This window comes from Magnolia sinica, chromosome 5, assembly GCF_029962835.1.
Source record: "Magnolia sinica isolate HGM2019 chromosome 5, MsV1, whole genome shotgun sequence".
Lineage (NCBI taxonomy): Eukaryota > Viridiplantae > Streptophyta > Magnoliopsida > Magnoliales > Magnoliaceae > Magnolia > Magnolia sinica.
Window position 1 is genome coordinate 9,982,131 of NC_080577.1, and position 19,266 is coordinate 10,001,396.

Genomic DNA, 19,266 nt, shown 5'->3' on the forward strand with positions numbered 1-19,266 from the left:
GACTTGTATGGTTGATTGGATCAAACCCAAGACTGAGTCTGGACTGATCGAGTCTTGACCCAATTAACCTTTTCCTTCTTCTTCTTCTTCTTCTTCTTCTTCTTCTTTTTTCCTTGTTTTAAAGTTTTTGTCAAGATGAGTTTTTAGACTGTGGAACCTGGGTAATTTAATACTTCAATTTTAATGTTGGGAGAATGGTATCGACATCTTTGTTCCAATTTGAAGCTCACCCCAAGGGTGCGTTTGGATGGACAATCGAACTGCATTGTGATTTTATTTTATTTTTAATTTCCCTTTTTCTTAGCGTATGAGTGTATAAAAATGTAAAGTCCAGTGCATTGAAATTTCTTTCTAGCTGGACTTGAAAGAAATGTAAAAACAACTTGAGGGATGCTTTATCATTTCAAATGCCACAATACATCATCGATTTTTGTCATTTCCTCTTGATTAAACTTTTTGCAAAATCCAATTCGCTTCTGCATCCAAACATGACCTAGACAATACACATTGTACAAATCCAAGTAGCTTCTTACAGGTGATTCTCGTGGAGCCAAAGCTTTTGCTGCTTTAACCCTTTGAGGGGTAGTCTATGCTTAGCTTAGGTTCTCATCATGATCACCAGAAGCATGTTGTTCGTAACTAAAGAAAGATCTCTTCATTTTAAGAATTCCCTTAGAATTGCATGCCATCGAGTCAATGCGTTGATGAAGAATCCAATGCAGCAATATAACTTAGTCATGTTCAGATACACCCTGGAATGGAAAGAAAAGGTAAGACATTAATTGTACTAAATTATTATTTCTACCAGTTGGATAAAAAATGGATTTAAGCATTACAGATCTTGTTTGGATGGTGAGTGAAAGCTCGTACTAGTGATATATTGGTCATGTAGTTTCTTGTATTACTATGGAATTCTCTGCTATCGATATCCAAACATCAGGATGTTGTTACATCAAAGGACATCCTTCATTTCCTTTCTTTTCCCTTAAATTCTATATATCCAAACATGAATTTAGATTTAAGAGGCTTTGAAAAGCATGGAATATGGACATCGATTGTTTGTATGATGATATCAATGTTCTAAACATCAGTGTTGGTGGAATTTGGATAGAAATTGCAATCAATATGGTCTGGGAAGATACTTAAACCAAAGCTTTCAGTTGATGCTTTTGCTAAGAAAATCATCAAATTTGTAGATGACCAATGAGCACAACTAAACACTTTGTGTTCTTTCAAACCATGTATTCTATCTCAAATCCAAATTATACATCAATCCCCGCACTGGGCCAATGATCATGACCATCAACACCATCTAATCCAAGGTCTCCCAAATGCTAAAATTATGAACATCATGTGTAATGTCAGCATGTCAATTCATTTTAAAAGCTAAACAATTAATGTGTGAATACTTCCTTACATATGCAAATGTTAAAGAGGAGAGAAAAGATGGCTAGGACTCGAAATTGTGGCTGCACAGCCAAAAAAAAACAGGAGATGGAAAGAAAACCTAAAATATCAAGATTATCCATATCTTTACAATTAAAGGATCATGAAAATGGTAATTTTCATGTTTTCCAGTCACATAACCGGGAAATAAAAATGTTAACTGCAATTGAGGTTAACATGTGGCCCAAATGTCCATTCTTTGCGAAAACTCTTTTTAATGAATTAAAATGTACCAAAAAGAAAAAAAAGATATATATATATATATATATATATATATATATATATATAGAGAGAGAGAGAGAGAGAGAGAGAGAGAGAGAGAGAGAGAGAGAGAGAGAGAAAGAGAGAGTGAAAATGTAAGTAAAATTAAGTGCTGATAATTTATAAAAAATAAAAAAAAAATCAAAACTCATTGTTTGTAGGCAACATAAGTAAATATAATAATCATGTCAATTTCATCTCAAAAGGCACATTTGCTTGCTAAATGTAATGTGGCTTAGATTTGATATCCTTTGGCATGTTTTGGGATAAGAGAGATCTAGTCAAGGGTTTTCTCTTGTCTTTGTGATAATTGCTAGCCTTCTTGCTAAGATATCTAGTCCAAATTGAAAGAGCTCATAATATTGCTAATGGTCTTGTGCATTTTGTGTGTGTGTGTGTGTGTGTGTGTGTGTGTGAGAGAGAGAGAGAGAGAGAGAGAGAGAGAGAGAGAGAGAGAGAGAGAGGAAATGTAATTTTGAGATGGGATGAACTTTTAAGGCAAGTTTATATATATAGGCAACATAAGTAATTATAATAATCATGTCAATTTCATCTCAAAAGGCACATTTGCTTGCTAAATGTAATGTGGCTTAGATTTGATATCCTTTGGCATGTTTTGGGATAAGAGAGATCTAGTCAAGGGTTTTCTCTTGTCTTTGTGATAATTGCTAACCTTCTTGCTAAGATATCTAGTCCAAATTGAAAGAGCTCATAATATTGCTAATGGTCTTGTGCATTGTGTGTGTGTGTGTGTGTGTGTGTGAGAGAGAGAGAGAGAGAGAGAGAGAGAGGAAATGTAATTTTGAGATGGGATGAACTTTTAAGGCAAGTTTATATATATATATATATATATATATATATATATATATTCTATTTTGGACATTTTTCCATGACTTACTTGGATGCCTTATGATATTATGAATGATTTATCCGAGTTGGTAACTGTATATTTTAAACTAATCGCATACATCTTTAAAAAATATAATTACCATGGCATATCAAACTTGAAAGCCAATAAGTGACTTTTCCGGTTCCCAAATTTGGAAGGAGGAAGTGGAGGAATAAAAGTTTACAGCCTTCAGAGATATATAGTTTACCATATGCCCATGCAAAACTAGTTGCATTGGATGCATGGACAGTTAACCATCAAGACCTTATATTCACCCAGATCACTTTATCCAGGCGTTGGGGCAAAATCCTTCCTGATCAGGGCCATCCGAATCGTCTGAACATTCTACATTAGCCATTCATATTCCAATCCACAAATAAGAATTGTAGAATCATCTCACCAAAATGATTTTCTAGAGTCATAATTAATCCAAGGTGGGCCACACCGAATGCATAGTTCAATTGATGATTGACCTAATTCCTATGCATGATCTTGCCTTCTTCTTTTTGTATGCTATTAATTGGATTTCTAGGACTAAGTGATCCGTCCAATTTCGCACTACGATATGTGAAGAGTGGGTCAGAATGAATGGTTAGTCCAGATCATTGCATGGACCATACATATATCCAATGAAACTAGTTGTACCGAGTCCTATGGTATACAAATAGTTGTATTTGATCATTTCTGACAAAATATCCAATCAATCCTAAACATTTAAAAGCATCTCATAGACCAATATCCTGTGCTATTGAAGAAGTAGAATTTAGGTCATCATTTTTTTTCCATTTCACCCATCATTTATGCTTTTTATTCTATCAAAAATATTTTTGTGGAAAATTTTTAAACTCTTGTTAGGAATAGAATCTCCATCAAGTCCAAATAAAGAACAAAAACATTAATGCGAATCTTATGATACAACCCCCCTTAATCTACTTCTTTCAAATACTATTCTGTCCAAGTGCTTTGATTTCACAGGAGTTATTCAAAATGCTACCAGAATATGAGCTTTCCTACACATGTACAACTTGATCCAAACCATCCAGATCATGGGTCAAGATGGGGCATTGACCAGAACTCAAATTAATTCAATGCTCTAGATCTCCCAATAGTGGACATTCATTTTTTGAGAATGGGCCGTTAGCTTTTTCATTCTAATTATCCATTTGATGGCCTCCAACCTAACACTTAGGATGATCATCATTTTGGAGTAATTTTCTTGGTTAAGGACCCGTCCATTGTGGGTCCCATGGTCTGAACGTTCTAGATTAGGGTGCATGTGTACAGTAGATGCATGCATGGGTATGAATGGTCAATACTCTATGACAAGAAAAAGAAAGAATGTATTTTCATGAACTAATCTTTCTTTCTTTTTTAATTCATGAACTAATCTGATATGGCATGTATGTGAAAGGTAGGAGCTCATTCCCAAGCTTTTTTCATTTAAAAAAAGAAAAGAAAAGAAAATATAGTTGTTCTTCTAATACTGACCCATATGACAAGATGACTGTAATGGCCATGGTATGGTATGCATGACCTTGTAACCACGAAATGCTAAAATGCACCGGGTGCGAATTAAAAGGATTAACTAGCTATACCTTTGCTGTTGTGGGCATCCATGCCCATGTGTTGGACTTCTCCCCAGGGCCTTGAGACAAGTACTTGAAAGATCTCACTCCAATGTTCGAATCGACATGGTCAGATCTAAAGTACTCAGCCCAAATGCGGCCTTGCTGCCGCTCTCCGATTCTAGAAACTGAAATTCCCTTCTTACAGCATCCTCCGGATCTTCGCTTGGCTGTGCTTGCTTCCTGGATGAAGGAGGAGATAAAGAAAGAGAGAGGGGAGTACTGATCCGATCCACATTCTCATGGCCCACCACCTCATCTTCATCGTCATCACTAGTACTTTCCATTTCCACATTGGGGCATAGACTCAGCTGCAAGTTGGGCAACCATGTCTTCTCTTTCATCATCATCTTCTTATCCTTCTTCTCAACGCTATCTTCCATGGCGAGCATGGGCTTAATTGCCAATTGCCTCCATAGCTGCATGGAGAAGAAGAGTTATTTGGGTTTCGCGTAATGTAATTTGTTGGATTTAATGAGTCTAAAATCTCAATGTATAGAGAAACATGAACTGATGAATACAGTGAAAAAATTTTCTGCCTAGCTGATGTAGGCTGCATCTGGGCCATGCCAATCTCCACCATTGATCGATCTGAGTGTGGACCTTAATTTCTTCATCAACTAGTATCAGAGCAGGTTCTTCCTATATCTTTCTCAAGATTCCATCACAACATCAAGGATCATGGCGCTATGGTCACCCAGGTACCTGTCCACACTGATCATATCTTAAGTGGGATTTTAGGTAGGACTGGAAATGTTACCTCTAGCTGAATTGGGGCCTTATTCTGGGGCTCGAAGCGGTCGGTGATGATTATAGAATCGTGTGAATTTGAGTGAAGTTGCATGTTGCTTCTATTGTTTATCCTACCATAGGGTTGTATGCCATAGGTTGCATCCATGGAAATTGCTAGCGCAGGATTCGGGTATGATGGGTGCTGGGAGCTACATCCAATCCGCTGAAGATTTGGAGCAATGCCAGTATACTTCTGATCTACGACCATCTCATGTGGGGCCCACCTCTTTTCCTCAAGGTGGTGGTGAGGTGGTCTGATTGGACCATTATCCATGATAGCATCTTTTGTATTGAATAGATGCCATGGCAATGGCTTGCCATTGTTTCTCAAGATCATGTTATGAATCAAGCCCCTATTTGGCCCTTGATCCGGTCGAGAACTGGGTCCAACTGCTGCATACTGATTGAAAAACCATTCTTGTTGTCTAGAAAGAGGAAGAAGAAAGCGAATTAGATGAAATTAGGGTTTGGGAGATGAAGAAGCTTCCGATGGGTTCATGTTCTTGAGATCAGTTGGCTACCTTAAATGGCCGGTGCTGACATCAGGTGGTTGTTGGGAGATAGGCGGTTGCAAAAGGTTGAAAAGGCGGTCACGCCCGTGAAAATTCTTTGGTGAGAAAAGGTCCCCATTCTCGCTTCTAAAGTGCTGATGAGAGGCTGTTCTTTGATTAAACATCTCAAAAATCCGATCTCCTCCTTGCATTGGCCTTTCTGATTGAGATAAAACTGTATTCAAAGATACCCAAATTTGTAAGTTTTTTCCTATTAAAAAAGAACTACATTTCTTTTAGAACAAATTTCAGCAAAAACAGAAAAAAAATAATCAATCATTTATTGTTTCATATTCCTTACTTTTCATGCAAATGATGGAAGCTCAATTTCAGCTTTTAGGTACTCTTTGCAGAATACCAAAATCAGCTTGTCCTTGGTTCTTCTTTCAATCATTTAAGCTTAAATAGCTATATAAACAGGTGACTAAGCTTATAGGTCTCTCTCTTCCAGAGGAAAAAAAAAAAAAAAAATTAATATTCAAACTACTCCTCATTTCTCTATTTTTTCTTCTATGGAACGGTTTTCTCCCAAATCTTTATGGTACTTCACCTTTTCAGTTTTCACAAATAGAAAAAATCCTGAAAAAAGAAATCAAAGGAATATGAAGAAATTAGAGCTTTACCTTGCCCCGATTCGTCAAGCTTCTTGCTCCTATACATCTGATTCAGCAAATGCATGATTAGGGGAGCAAAAGGAAAAGGAAATCAAATCAGCCCATTAATCCAAAGAAACCATTTTCACCACAAAGAAGAGGAGCCTCTTTTTCTTGTCTTTCATCCTCTTACCTGCAAATGGCTTTTCACATGTGCAATACTAAGGCCTCTCACATTCATCATCTGAAGTACTAACTTTGGAGTTGCTCCTACACCACACATAAACTCAAAATCAATAAAATTCAGAAAAAAAATCTCTTCTTTTCTCCACTCAAGACTGAAAATCTTTCTATCTGCAAAAAGATTACTAGAAAAATACTAAAAACTGCGAAAGAAGAAAACAAATTTAGCCATTGATGATGCCAAGGACTACTCACGATCTTGACCGCCAAGCTTCTCAACCGCATTCACGAATGAATGGTGGAGATCAGGGGTCCACCGGAGCCGCGGCAATTTCGACCTAACGTATTGCCTGACAGTAGCCATCCGCTCGCTGCCGCCCTCCATGGTAGTGCTGGTGTTGCTGGAGCTTCCACCCGTCCCCGCTGTCGCCTCTGTCCCACTGTCATTCTCCTCGCTTCCAGCTTCTTCATTCAAGTCAAGAGCCCGCATCTTCTTGGGGGATCTGCTCCCGCCTTCGGTGCTGCTCCCGGCGCTCTTCTCTCCTTCACAGATCTCAACCATCTCTCTCTCTCTCTCTCTCTCTCTCTCTCTCTCTCTCTCTCTCTCTCTCTCTCTCTGTGAAAATGATTTTATTAATAATAAAAAAAGGAGGCCATGAAGAAGAGTATTCTCTCTATTGACTAATGTTTTTTTTTTCTTTTCTTTGTATGTGAAGAAAAGAAATAGAGAAGAGGGAGAAGATGGATGGGATAAATAGGGAGTACAAATACATGGGAGGGGATCTAACGGTTGACACTTGCCCTAATGACAGCAACGTTTTCCAGGTCGGGCATATCTGCTGCATTTCCGCATGTAGCCACCACCTCCGACGGCTCAACTCTCTTCAATCTCCTCACAAGCTGGCTCCCCTTCGTTTCATTTAATAATAATAATAATAGTAATAGTAAGGGGTGGCAGTGGACCTGATTTGAGCCGGGGTAATGCTCAGCACCAAAAACTGGTTGGGCCTGGGTCCGGCCTGAAAATTAATCATATCTCTATTTTCACGCGAATGTTCCTAATCCATCCGTTGATCAAATGGGCTACGCATGTAGAAAGAAATAAACATTTACATGACCTAAATCAACGGTTTAAATGAAACATGCATGTGTTACCTAACCGAGGATTGGGAGCATACATATAGGACAGGACACATGTATATATGATCCATATGTGATGGGAGCTTCTTAACCTTGTTTTTTAAAAAAAAAAATTTATAAATAAAATTTATAAATAAAATTTCTATTTTATATATATATATATATATATATATATATATATATATATATATATATATATATATATATATATATATATATATTATTATTGTTATTGTTGTTAAAATGTACAGCAAAACATAGATGTAATGGATATTCTCTCACTTGGTAGATATCTTTTTGAAAAATTAAATTATGACATGCATTTAACAAATTTGAATAAAATAGGTTTTATTAACTATTTTATAACAATGTACTATTGTTGTGCCACATCATCCAGCCTTGTTATCGTGATTGTACCATTATTTCAAGTTTTGGTTCTAACTTCCAAGAATAGAAAAAATCACGAAAAATCCTTTGAAAAGGATCCATCGGTTTTGGATTCCATGGTTATGTACATTGTTCGGTGGTTCCTGCATTGATGACGCAGCGAGAATTCTAATGTTACTCCTAATGACCATCTTCAAAATAAAAGATTAGTTTAAACTAGTAATTTTATACTTATACTTGTTTTAAAGGCAAATCATATAATAAATTATGTGCTTATTATTCTTTGAAGATTTTTTCTTCTTTTCTTTTCCACCGATTTGTACTTAGGCCCCGTTTGTTAAATCTGAAGTCTAAAGCCTGAATCTGAAATCTGAAGCTCAATTTGAAATCTGAAGCCTGAATCTGAAATCTAAAGTCAAAAAACTTGTTTGGTAATTATGAATGAAATCTGAAAATTAAGTATTGAATTTGAAATAATTTGTTTGTTAACAAACATCTGAAATGTCCAAAATATGTTAATTTGACACATTTGCCCTTATCTCCTTTCGAAATGTTTTACATTATAAAGAAATTATTTTTTATTAAATAAAAATATAATTATTCTATTTAATTCAAATAAACTATAAAGTACTTAATATTATTTCCACCGTTGAAACCTTTCTAGGCCCCACAATGATGTTTATTTGTCATCCAACCTGTTCATTATATCATAAGGGCATGGATGAAGGGAAAACAAAAATATAGGCCCACTATAACGTTTCTATACCACACACCAGCTATATAGCTGGTGTAAATATATGTCGTGCAAAAGACAAGCGCCGCCGCTTCTCCATGTCCGAGTTGTACGAACGGTTCAAAGGAGATCAAAGTTGCATGGCCCTACAATAATGTATTTATTATATCCACACTGTTCATCAAAAATTTTAGATCATTTTAAAGCATTATCCAAAAAATGAATCATATCCAAAACTCAAATGGACCACACCAAAAGGATAATGATTTTCACCGTTAAAAAATTCGTAGGCCCCACTATAACGTTTATTTTCCATCCAATCTATTCATAAGGTCAAAAAATATCTTGATGAAGAGGAAAAACAAATTTCATATTTATCCGAAACTTTTGCGACCCCAAAAGGGTTTCAATGATAGACGTTCAATCCTCCACCGCCTTTTGCAGTGTGGTCCAGTTTATCTTTAAATCTATCTTATTTTTCGGCTCATGCCTTACGACGAGCTCGCAAAATGGATGGACGGTTTGGATATAACAAATACATCATGATGGGACCTACAAAACTTGCTGAAGTCAATACACCAGCCAATCCGCTTCCCAATCGGAAAAGGGTTGGCTACTCCCCCAGCCCCAGCCCCGTGGCTAATGGTCAGTGCTCAGTGGGCCCCACCATGATGTATTTGTTTCATCCGTTCCATTCATCTATTTTTAAAGATCATTTTAGGTTGAACACCAAAATTGAGAGGGATATAAATCTCAGGTGGACCACATCATAGGAAAACAATAGTGATTGGATATCCACCATTAAAATCATCTTTAGGCCTACTCTACTATTTATTTGACATCCAATCTTTTAATTAGATCATACAGGCACAGGTGAAGGGAAAAAACAAATATCAGCTTGATCCAAAACTTTTATGGCCCCCAAAAGGTTTTTAATGGTCGACGTTCATTCAACACTGTTTCTTTAATGTGGTCCAATTGAGATTTATATATACTTCGGTTTTGGTCTCATATAATAAAATTATATGGAAAAATAGATGCATGGAATGGATGAAACACAAAAATCGTGTTGGGGCCCACAGAGCCATTGGCTGGTGGCAGGGGGAGTAGCCAATCCGCGTCCTTCCCAATCCCGTCGCCAGCGGATGCAGATTTCCTGCCAAAGCCTTCGGCAGGAAGATCCTGCGCTGAGAACTAAGATGGGGCCCACTGTGATGTTTGTGAGAAATCCTTCCCTTCCATCAGTTTTGTGAGTTCATTTCAGTGCATGATACCAAAAATGAATTATATCCAAAGCTCAAGCGGGTCGTGCTAAAGGAAAATGTGGTTAGGGAAATTCCTACCGTTGAAACCTGTTTGGGTTCAATAGTGATGTTTACCTGCTATCCATACTCCTATTGGGATGAACTGAAATCACAAATATTAGCATGATTCAAAACTTTTGTGGCCCACGAATATTTCAACTGTGGACATTCAATTATCACGTTTTCGGCCCACTTGAGATTTGGAAACAGTTAGTTTTTGGCATCATGTCCTAAAATAAACTCACAAAACATATGGACGGGTAGGATTTCTCACAAACATCACAGTAGGTCCCACCTGGGTTCCCAGTGCATAAATCCGCGTCCATCCGCAGCCCATCCGCTTCGAACGCGGATTGCGTCCTACCCCCCCCCCCCCCCCGACGGATTACCATCCGGTCAGGGCTCTGTGGGGCCCACCGTGATGTAAGTGTTTTATCTAAGCCGTTCATCATTTTTCTTATATTATTTTAATATATGATATAAAAGATGAAGTAGGTCCACAGCTTCAGTGAGCCACACCAAAGGATGCTGCAATGATAATGAAAGCCATCGTTGAAACCTTTCTAAGGGCCACTGTGATGTTTTGTTTTTTTACCATCCAACCTATTCATTAGGTCATGTAGACGTGGATGAAGTGAAAACACAAATATCAGCTTGATATGAAACTTCTCCCACTCTCAAGAAGTTTTTAACGGTGGATGTTCAATCCCCACCTTGTGGTTCAATTAATCATTGGACCTGCTTCTTTTATTGGATCACACCTTAAATTATCTAAAAAAGTTGATGGACGGTGTGGATCAAACACATAAATCATGGTAGGAGATAAAGAAGTTTCATAGGTTAAATGTTGATTTTGTATTGCACGAATAACTTAAAAGTAAAAATTGACGTACTAACTTGAAAGGGGTACTTTTGGAAGTAATAATTTTTTGTTTAATGAAAAATCACGGAGCGCATTCCGCGTTCACCATTAAGCGAGACTCCTATCACGGAAAGAATTCAGTGAAAAACCACTTAGCACATTCCGTCTTCCGCGCTAACAATGCATTAGCAAACACCACTAAACACGGAAAATTTTCCCAATTCCGCATTAAGTGCTAAAATTCAGCATTAACAAACATGGCCTTACTCAATGTACATATGCAATATTACTCAAAGAACAATTCATTATTATTATTTTCATGAAACTTTCCTCCAAAAATTAATACAGGCCATATAAATTGGACCACATAATCATGAACATGGCTTCAAAAGCTAACATGCAGTGAGTGATATAGTTAATAATTGGATTACAAATTAGAATTGATGATCCAGCATTCAGAAGCAAGAGTCAGAATTTTATTCCCAAAATAATAATTCTAACATCTCCCATTAGGAAATAAAAATAAAAAACCCACAATTCCGTAGTCAGTAGAAAGAATGTTATGAAACATTATCACTGATGGCATTAACGCTCGGATATTTGCCACAAAATTTCACAGCAATAAGCCAAACCACAAATATCCAGCATTGTCCTTAGCAGAAATTAATTTGATCAGCTACTGACAACTTAATTCCACTCTCTTCCAAGTTGGCGCCCGCACGCCCGCAGCCCACACACAGCTTCCTTTCTCTCATTTTTTTCATTTGAAAGATCATAATCTTCTTTGTGTTTCCATTCTCACAAATAGGATTGGAAAAACCCAAAAAAACTAATCTGGTGCAAAACCATGATGGGAATTTCTCTGGAGATTTTCAAATTTTAACTCTTTTTTATGTATTATTTGAATTTTTTTGCTGAAATTAATTTTTTTTAATGAGTGAATAATTTCAAATTTTTAAATATATAAGTTCGGAATGAATTATTTTAAGTTATAAACAAAATTGTGTTAAAATCTCTATAATTACCTAAAATTTGAAATTTTACTGTATTTTCGTTTGATCATCAATTTTCCTTGAAAATATAAGACGATTTTCAAAATGTATTTCTTTGAAAATGTCAAGATTGTACGTATGGCCCCTGAAATTTACGTATTTATTTCTAGAAGCTCGGGGGCTCGAGCTGAGCTAGAGGCCAGAGCCGAGCCGTACAACGGCTATATTTATTTTCCGCTGGAAATCGGATTGCGTACCGAATTACTCGATATGTGTTTATAGTACAAAGCGAATTCATTTGGGCCCACCATAAATGTATGTGGCTCATCGACGTGGTCCGTCTGTTTTTCCAGCTCATTTTAAGGTTGAAACAAAAAATTTAAATCTATCGAAAGTTTAAGTGGACCACACCACATGAAACAGTAGGAATAATAATTTTGACCATTGAAACCTTGCTAGGGACCACTGATATTTATTTTTCATCCAACCTGTTCATAATATCACAAATACATGGATGAAGGTAAAAAGAATTTCGGCTTGATCCAAAACTTTGTGGTCCATAAGAATTTTTTAACGGTAGACATTCAATTCACACTATTTCCCATGATGTGATCCAATTAAGGTTTGGATATGCTTCATTTTTGTGATCAAGCCCTAAAATTAGGTGATAAAATGGATAGACGGAGTGGATAAAATAAATAAATCACGGTGGACCCCACAAAGTTTCCTCAGTACGCAATCCGCTTCCCTTTGGCTGCCTCTCTCTAGCTAGCATTGCTGGCGAGGCAGTACCCACCCTCCAACCGGCTTCCTCGCTCCGACGCCTGGGGCCCACATTTGTTAAAAAATAGAAAGGAATCTGCCTCGTAATTAAAATTGCTGACATGATCGCACGTCATCACGGCGAGCATTTCACGTTCTGTCCGCCCACTCCTTACCTTTTTCCCGAGCCGCGCTAGCGTAACTCGCGCAGGGTACGTCCCACATCGAGAGCCGCGTGAGTGAAACTTTCATAAGATCCATCCCATCCAACAGGTACGTTGAATCATGCTCACCGTGGAAACTTAAAATCATGACTATACATCATACAAGTAGGCCACAAGTTAGGAGAAATTGGATGAGACGCTGACCATTACTTCTTATAGGGCCCACCATGGTGTGTATATGAAATCCAATCCATTCATATGATGTTACTTATCAGGATGAAAATAAATTCCAAAAATAACATCATTACAAATCCTAAGCAGGCCATACCAATTGAATTTAGAGGTTTTCAGGTATAATTTTCTGGGGTGTCCTATCTGGGTGTTGAATCAGTCTGATTTTTTCTACCAAGGACAAACAAGGAATATCCTACCTGATGGACGGGGCGGATTTCAATTAACTTTTAGTCATTTCTCAATTTTAGAGAAAGCTACACCGGGGTGAGCAACGTACGCAGGTGTTACCCTTATTTTTCTCATGATGCAAATTCCACTGCCTCGACTGCATTTGCCCATTCACACGAGGATGCACACGTGTATAATATCTGAGCTTCTCAATAATCTAGATGGTAGATCTACGATTCCAGCGTTGTATGATCATCAGGTGGACCGTAGAAGTAGGAAGTAAATGAATGGTCGAGATTAATTTAACCTATGGCTTCAATTGTCTGCACGTGGGTCTCAATTGATGATCATATTTTCCTTGTTATAGATGTAATAAGGATCGCGTGGATAGATGTACAGATCTTACACACGTGCAATTGATTTTCACGTGTGAGGAGAGTGCACTTTCATCTGCACACGAGCGAGTCCCACCGATGCTTCCCTTTTGTTTCCTTCCTACCGTCACTTCCATAGATCCTCTCGCATTTATTTCCGTTATCTTCGTGCTTTCCCTCGCGAGCCTTTTCAGGGCGATTTTGATACTAGAGAATGATTAGCTCCAGTCGCAGCATCGACAAACGCCAAAGCCCGCACGTGCAACCTCTGCACGTGTGTGAGATAATGGTGAATCATCATACGGTGCCTTTCTCTTCATGCGCCACGTACTATAACTAGATTAATCAGATTTTCGAGTGATCCACATATGCACGTTTAACATTTAGACAGGATGGTTATTATTTTCCAACCGTCCATTTCTTCGTATTGGTGAGACCCACCTGATAAATGGACGAGCGCAGCTTTCTAGAGAAATCATTGTGGAGTAGATCTATGATTTGGCGGATCATACAAACGTGTGCCAAGTTGGCACTTTTGGTGCGCGCCTTCTATCTGGCGCTTGAAGATGCTGCATTTGGAATCGGCGTGCCTCCGTAGTAAAAGGCAAATGTCCCGGCCGAGCTCCTCGCACGTGTCGATGTGGCGCATGGATGCAATCAGGATATTCGTTCTTCACCATGAGTATGCATACACGTGTGCGCAACACTCGTTGTAACACGTGGGGCCCACCACGTCTAATGTGTACATGGGTGGACCACCTCTTTCCAATGCTCAAGCGCGAACGGTTGGGAAACCTTGCGTAGGAACGTAGGGCCGAGTAACTTTCGCTTACCGTGCGCGACGTAGGGGTGACGTGAGTGGACCAATATAATTTTTTCATCATTTGAAAATTGGTGGTGACCCTCTAAACGTACACGTGGCATAGTTGTACGGAAATCTGGACTGCTCAGATATCTGACCAAATTGCGAATGGAACATAGGTTAAAAATTACACTGATAAGACAATATCATCCGTCTGATTTTCCACTTTAAATTTGGACCATTGTGGATGGAGTATATATCAATGATCAATTCAATCAATCAATCAATTCTGTCCATCCAAAATGGGCCCACAATTTGGTTGGTCTGGATAGCCTCAGTGACACGTGAGAAGATGAATACCTACGCAGGAGTTTAGCATTCTACATTATTTCATTAGCCCCACGTGGGGATCCCTGAGCGAAAGTGACAATCCGTGCGATCGCTAGTGTTGTCCAAGTGGGCCACCCCACAGGGAATGATGTTAAATCACGACTACATCTCTTAGTTTATGTGATGGGGTCCACATAACTTTTGGATTAGGCTCACTTTCAGAATATCTGTCCCATCCTGGTAAGGAACACCTGATGAACGGTTAGGATTGAATATTCACAAAATGGTGGCCCATCTCAGCTGTTCGATCGGGTCAAAATATGGTAGCAGGGCCTAAAATCAAGGCGAACTCGATGTCCGGAATGGATGTCGCATATACAACAAGGTGGGCCACGGAGTTTGATTGTTGTACACCCTGCGTACAACAGGTGTTCTACCGGATTTAGGTCCAGTCGATACTTTCGAACTGGTTCATTTCAAGTGAAGAACCTGATTTTGGTGAAATGGTATATTGAACAGTTGGGCCCACCAGATCGATCTCTTCCGTACGTTCCCTATTCAGTTAATGCGGTGGGACCCATATATTTATGGTCACAGATTTCTTTTCAATATAATCTAATTTTCATGTGGGCGGAAAGGTTGGCATTGGCGAGGCGAAGAATCAATCGCCGCAGGAGTATACCTGTCGCGTTGTCTAAAAAGGGAGATACGTCGCCTGGGAAATATGCACTCTGTCTCGCACACCTACAAATAACACGGTAGATGAACTTGTAGAATGGGAGTATATGGTACATCCATCACTCTTGCAGTACACGTGGACGGTGACTTATCTTTTAAACTGCCCATCTATTATTCCATCCTGCGGATGGGATGTAGTTCAAATTACACAAATATAGGATGATCCTAGCCTTCCGATAAGTTCTCTATAAATGAACGTTATAAAAGATAATGGTAACGATACCCACTCGATGATGGAAAATAACGTCTGATGGGTTTGATTTTTTGAGATATGGACAGTCCATAATCGGACCCACTAGATGGACAGTTCCGATTATCAAGTCGTTCCACCACGTGTACTTTTTTTTTTTTTTTACACACGCACACACACCCTACCACGTGTACTTAGTGACAATGCTACCGTCTCTATGGTATGAACTCCTTCGAATGTAGCATATCTATTTGGTGAGGTTGGATGGCCCCAACCCTACATTCACCACTGTGCTCAGGTAATGTCATCATTAGTAGTATACAATAGATCTGAACCGCATATCATGTGCACCGCGTAGATGGTCTAGCAAACAAATCAGGCCCGTTAACTATCATTTAGGAGTAGTTTGTATAGAGAAAAAAATTGATTATAGGATCAGATCATCCGATCGACATGACTTTAGGCTGATGAGTACATTTTTGCCCCACAACTGGTTATCTTGGAGGAAATCTGATCATCGTTCTGACTAAATTCTGTTGGGCCCACCGGGAATGCATGTGCATCTATTCATTTTTCAAGTTCATTTTATAGGTTGAGGCCAAAACTTAAGAGAATGAAAAGCTATAAAGTGGACCATGCCACAGGAAACAGTGGTAATAATGATTTCCATCGTTGAAACCTTTCTAGGGCCCATGAGTATATTTATTTGTCATCTAAACTGTTCATAAGTTCACACAGACATGGATGAAGGGAGCACACAAATTTCAGCTTGATCCGAGACTTATATGGTCTCCAAGATTTTTTCAATGGTGGTAGACGTTTAATTCACACCGTTTTCTGTGGTTTGGTCCACTTGAGCTTTGGATATTCCTTATTTTTGGGTTTAACCTGTGAATTTATCTGTTAAAATGGATGGACGGACTAGATAAAATACATAAATCATGGTGGCCCCACGAAGTTTACTCGGCCCGCAATCTGCTTCCATCTCAGAGCGAGAAACTTTGAATATTACAAAGGCGTAAGAATACACTTCAAAAAATGTTATAGATATTTTGTGTATTGAAAAACATGACTGCTATATGAACAAAGGCTCAGATTTCACTGCAAAAAGCAAGTAGCCCGGCTTCAAAAGGGTTTGGTGCGGTGGTTGCGATACAACCCAAGTTGCATCCTTAGATTGATACGAACCGTTCATGTTCTTAAGCTACATTATTGTAATCATGATCCATTGATTATCTTGACCTGTGAATCTTGGAATGTTTGTTTTCATATACAATCACCTGTTCCCAAAATGTTGCTTTTACCATGGCTTGAATAGCATAGAATCCAGAACATGAACGGTTCAGATTATCGTTTAAAATGCAATCCACGAGTTACAACCAGCCACCGTACCGTACTGGTACGAGGCGATGAACCCTTGTAAAACCCTCATTCCCTCCACCTGCGTTTCGGAAGCGGATTGGCTGGTGTACCACACACCAGCTATATAGCTGTTGTAAGTACGTGTGGTGCAAAGACGAGTGTGGGTACTCCTCGAGCTCTGAGTTATGCGAACGGTTCAAAGGACATCAAAGTTACATGGCCCCACAGTGATGTATTTATTATATCTACACGGTTTATCTATTTTTAGAGATCATTTTAGAGTATAACCAAAAAATGAATCACATCAAAGGATCATCTGGACCACACTACAAATAACAATAGAGATAATGATTTTCACTTCAACAATTCGTAGGGCCCACTGTAACATTTATTTTCCATCCAATCTATTCATAAGGTCAAAAGGACTTGAACAAGGAGGAAAAACATATTCCATACTGATCCAAAACTTTTGTGACCTCAAAAAGGATTTCAATGATAGATGTTCAATCCCTCGCTGTTTTTTGCAATGTGATCCATTTGATAGTTAGAACTGTCTTATTTTTAGTTTTAAGCCTTAAGAGTAGCGCGCCAAATGGATGGACGGATATAACACATACCTCATGATCACACCGATAGAACGTGCTAACGATAATACAGTAGCTATATAGCTAGTGTGAGGTACACCAGGCAATCCGCTTCCCTGCGTTTCCCTGCGACTCACCCCACGGTGCTTATGTATGCCGCCGTCCGCTGGATGGGTTTCCACAATTTAGTATATTGCAACAGCCGCACATTTTAATTACATCCCTTAAGAGATGAATCTTTTCATGTCAATATGTCATGCTTCTCCTGACGAGAAATGTTTAAGAGAATTCGTCTCCCGTGCGCTTACAGTACATGTAAAGGAGAGATCTTTAATCAAGACCGTCATTTAATTTTGTCTATGTTCTTTGGCCCCTATTTCAAATATCACACTAACTAGACAATCCTAGCCAACAATTTATTGGGCCCCACCATTTCCTCCAATGCGATCTATTCCATCTGACCAGAAATCATAAAAATACAATTCTGCCCATTTTTTATCCGACAAGTATGAAATAAGTGGTTATATTTGGTACGCTGAGGACTAAAAGTTGGTAGTCCTCATACTTATTTTTGGATGTGTTGGAGATCACCTATTTTCAGTCCGAATCATGCGGTGACCATTTGGGTACACTCCTTACAATAATAATAGTAATAACAATAACAGCCGAGTCTCACCAGTTCAAAAACATGGGCCCACATACTACATTGCTTAGGTAAGTCTCTGGACCACCACTTTATTGGTAGAAACCTGTAGAAATAATAATTTTCTCTTTTTTTAAAACCCAGTTTATTCTCATTGTTTACTTTTTGCCGACACAAACGATGCTAATTGAATATTTAGACCGTTTTAGTTTAGGAAGACTGGCAATCCTGCTGCATGGGCAAGGTGCAAGGCTGGCCCTCTTATCCATGCTCCAAAACAGGGTATCTGTAACGCATGAGATGGGCCCACGCCAATGCCACGTCCCATATCAGCTAATAATTAGATGAGTGCAGTGGTAAGAGGCTTTCCTAATTTCAAACGCGTGTGGGAACCGTATAAATCCACACGAGGGTGCATATGCGAATATGAAACACGTGCGTGAGATATAGGTATTCCATGAGGTCGGAATAATGCTTAGAACTTCTGGCTAAATTTTAGATAATTTGGCTCGAGGTGGGCCACAATGCACTACTTTTCTTGTGGCCATTCATTTGTTTTGACGTGGTGTGGCCCACGTAAGGTGTGAAATGGAGTGGTGTTTTTTTTTTTTTTTTTTAACACGCCAGGAGATCTTGAGGAGTGTAGCTCACCTGATGGAAAGCTCAGACCTCACACGTGTCGTGTTATGACACATGCGTCTGCATGTGGATATGTATGTCTCTCATACACGTGGATTTAGCAAACCAGTTATGGAAAACTCCTGTAGAGAATGGAAAATCATACTCTGCGAGCATGTCTACTGTACAAGTTGCATGCATGTATATATCGTGACCGTCCAAATGTTGAGCCCCATCACGGACAGCTGCCACGGATTGGACGTACGGTAGGATTGGTCAGAGTTATACTCTATTCAAAATGGGACACTCGTGATGTATGTTTGTTTATATTAGGGCTGCATGCAAGTTGGGTCTGGGTCAACCCCAACCCAGCTGACCAACCTGAGTTAAGGTCGGGTTGCCAAGGTCCTCAGGTTGGGGTTGGAAAACTCCCAACCTATTTGAAATCAGGTTGGGCTCGGGCTCAGCATATTCGGGTTGGGTTAGGTTGGGTTAGGTAGGGTTAGGAATTAATACTCACATTTATTTGGGTGAGGCTG

The 19,266-nt window shown here is 38.9% G+C and overlaps 1 protein-coding gene across 2 annotated transcripts; it reads right to left on the reverse strand.

Annotated features, from left to right (window-relative positions):
* Nucleotides 1-238: 238 nt before the first annotated feature.
* Nucleotides 239-7,226, reverse strand: LOC131245395 (uncharacterized). Of its 2 annotated transcripts, XR_009170871.1 has the most exons (7): nucleotides 6,596-7,225; nucleotides 6,351-6,427; nucleotides 6,188-6,224; nucleotides 5,535-5,739; nucleotides 4,982-5,438; nucleotides 4,192-4,640; nucleotides 239-752 (listed from the first exon to the last, which is right to left on the reverse strand). XR_009170871.1 is itself a non-coding variant. In XM_058244835.1 (6 exons), the coding sequence occupies exons 1-6, from the start codon at nucleotides 6,900-6,902 to the stop codon at nucleotides 4,266-4,268; spliced, it is 1,458 nt and encodes a 485-aa protein (XP_058100818.1). In that variant the 5' UTR covers nucleotides 6,903-7,226; the 3' UTR covers nucleotides 4,002-4,265. The 2 variants fall into 2 exon arrangements, 1 of the variants encoding a protein (XP_058100818.1); XM_058244835.1 differs by lacking the exon at nucleotides 239-752 and having other exon boundaries at nucleotides 4,002-4,640; nucleotides 6,596-7,226.
* Between the last annotated feature and the right edge of the window lie 12,040 nt (nucleotides 7,227-19,266).

Excerpts from the sequence above, each read along its gene's own strand:
- LOC131245395 (XM_058244835.1), bottom strand. The coding sequence starts at position 6,902 with ATGGTTGAGATCTGTGAAGGAGAGAAGAGCGCCGGGAGCAGCACCGAA. Across the intron at positions 5,439-5,534 it reads GTCAGCACCGGCCATTTAAG|ACAACAAGAATGGTTTTTCA; the intron begins GTAGCCAACTGA and ends TCCTCTTTCTAG. Across the intron at positions 4,641-4,981 it reads AGGCCCCAATTCAGCTAGAG|CTATGGAGGCAATTGGCAAT; the intron begins GTAACATTTCCA and ends TTCTCCATGCAG.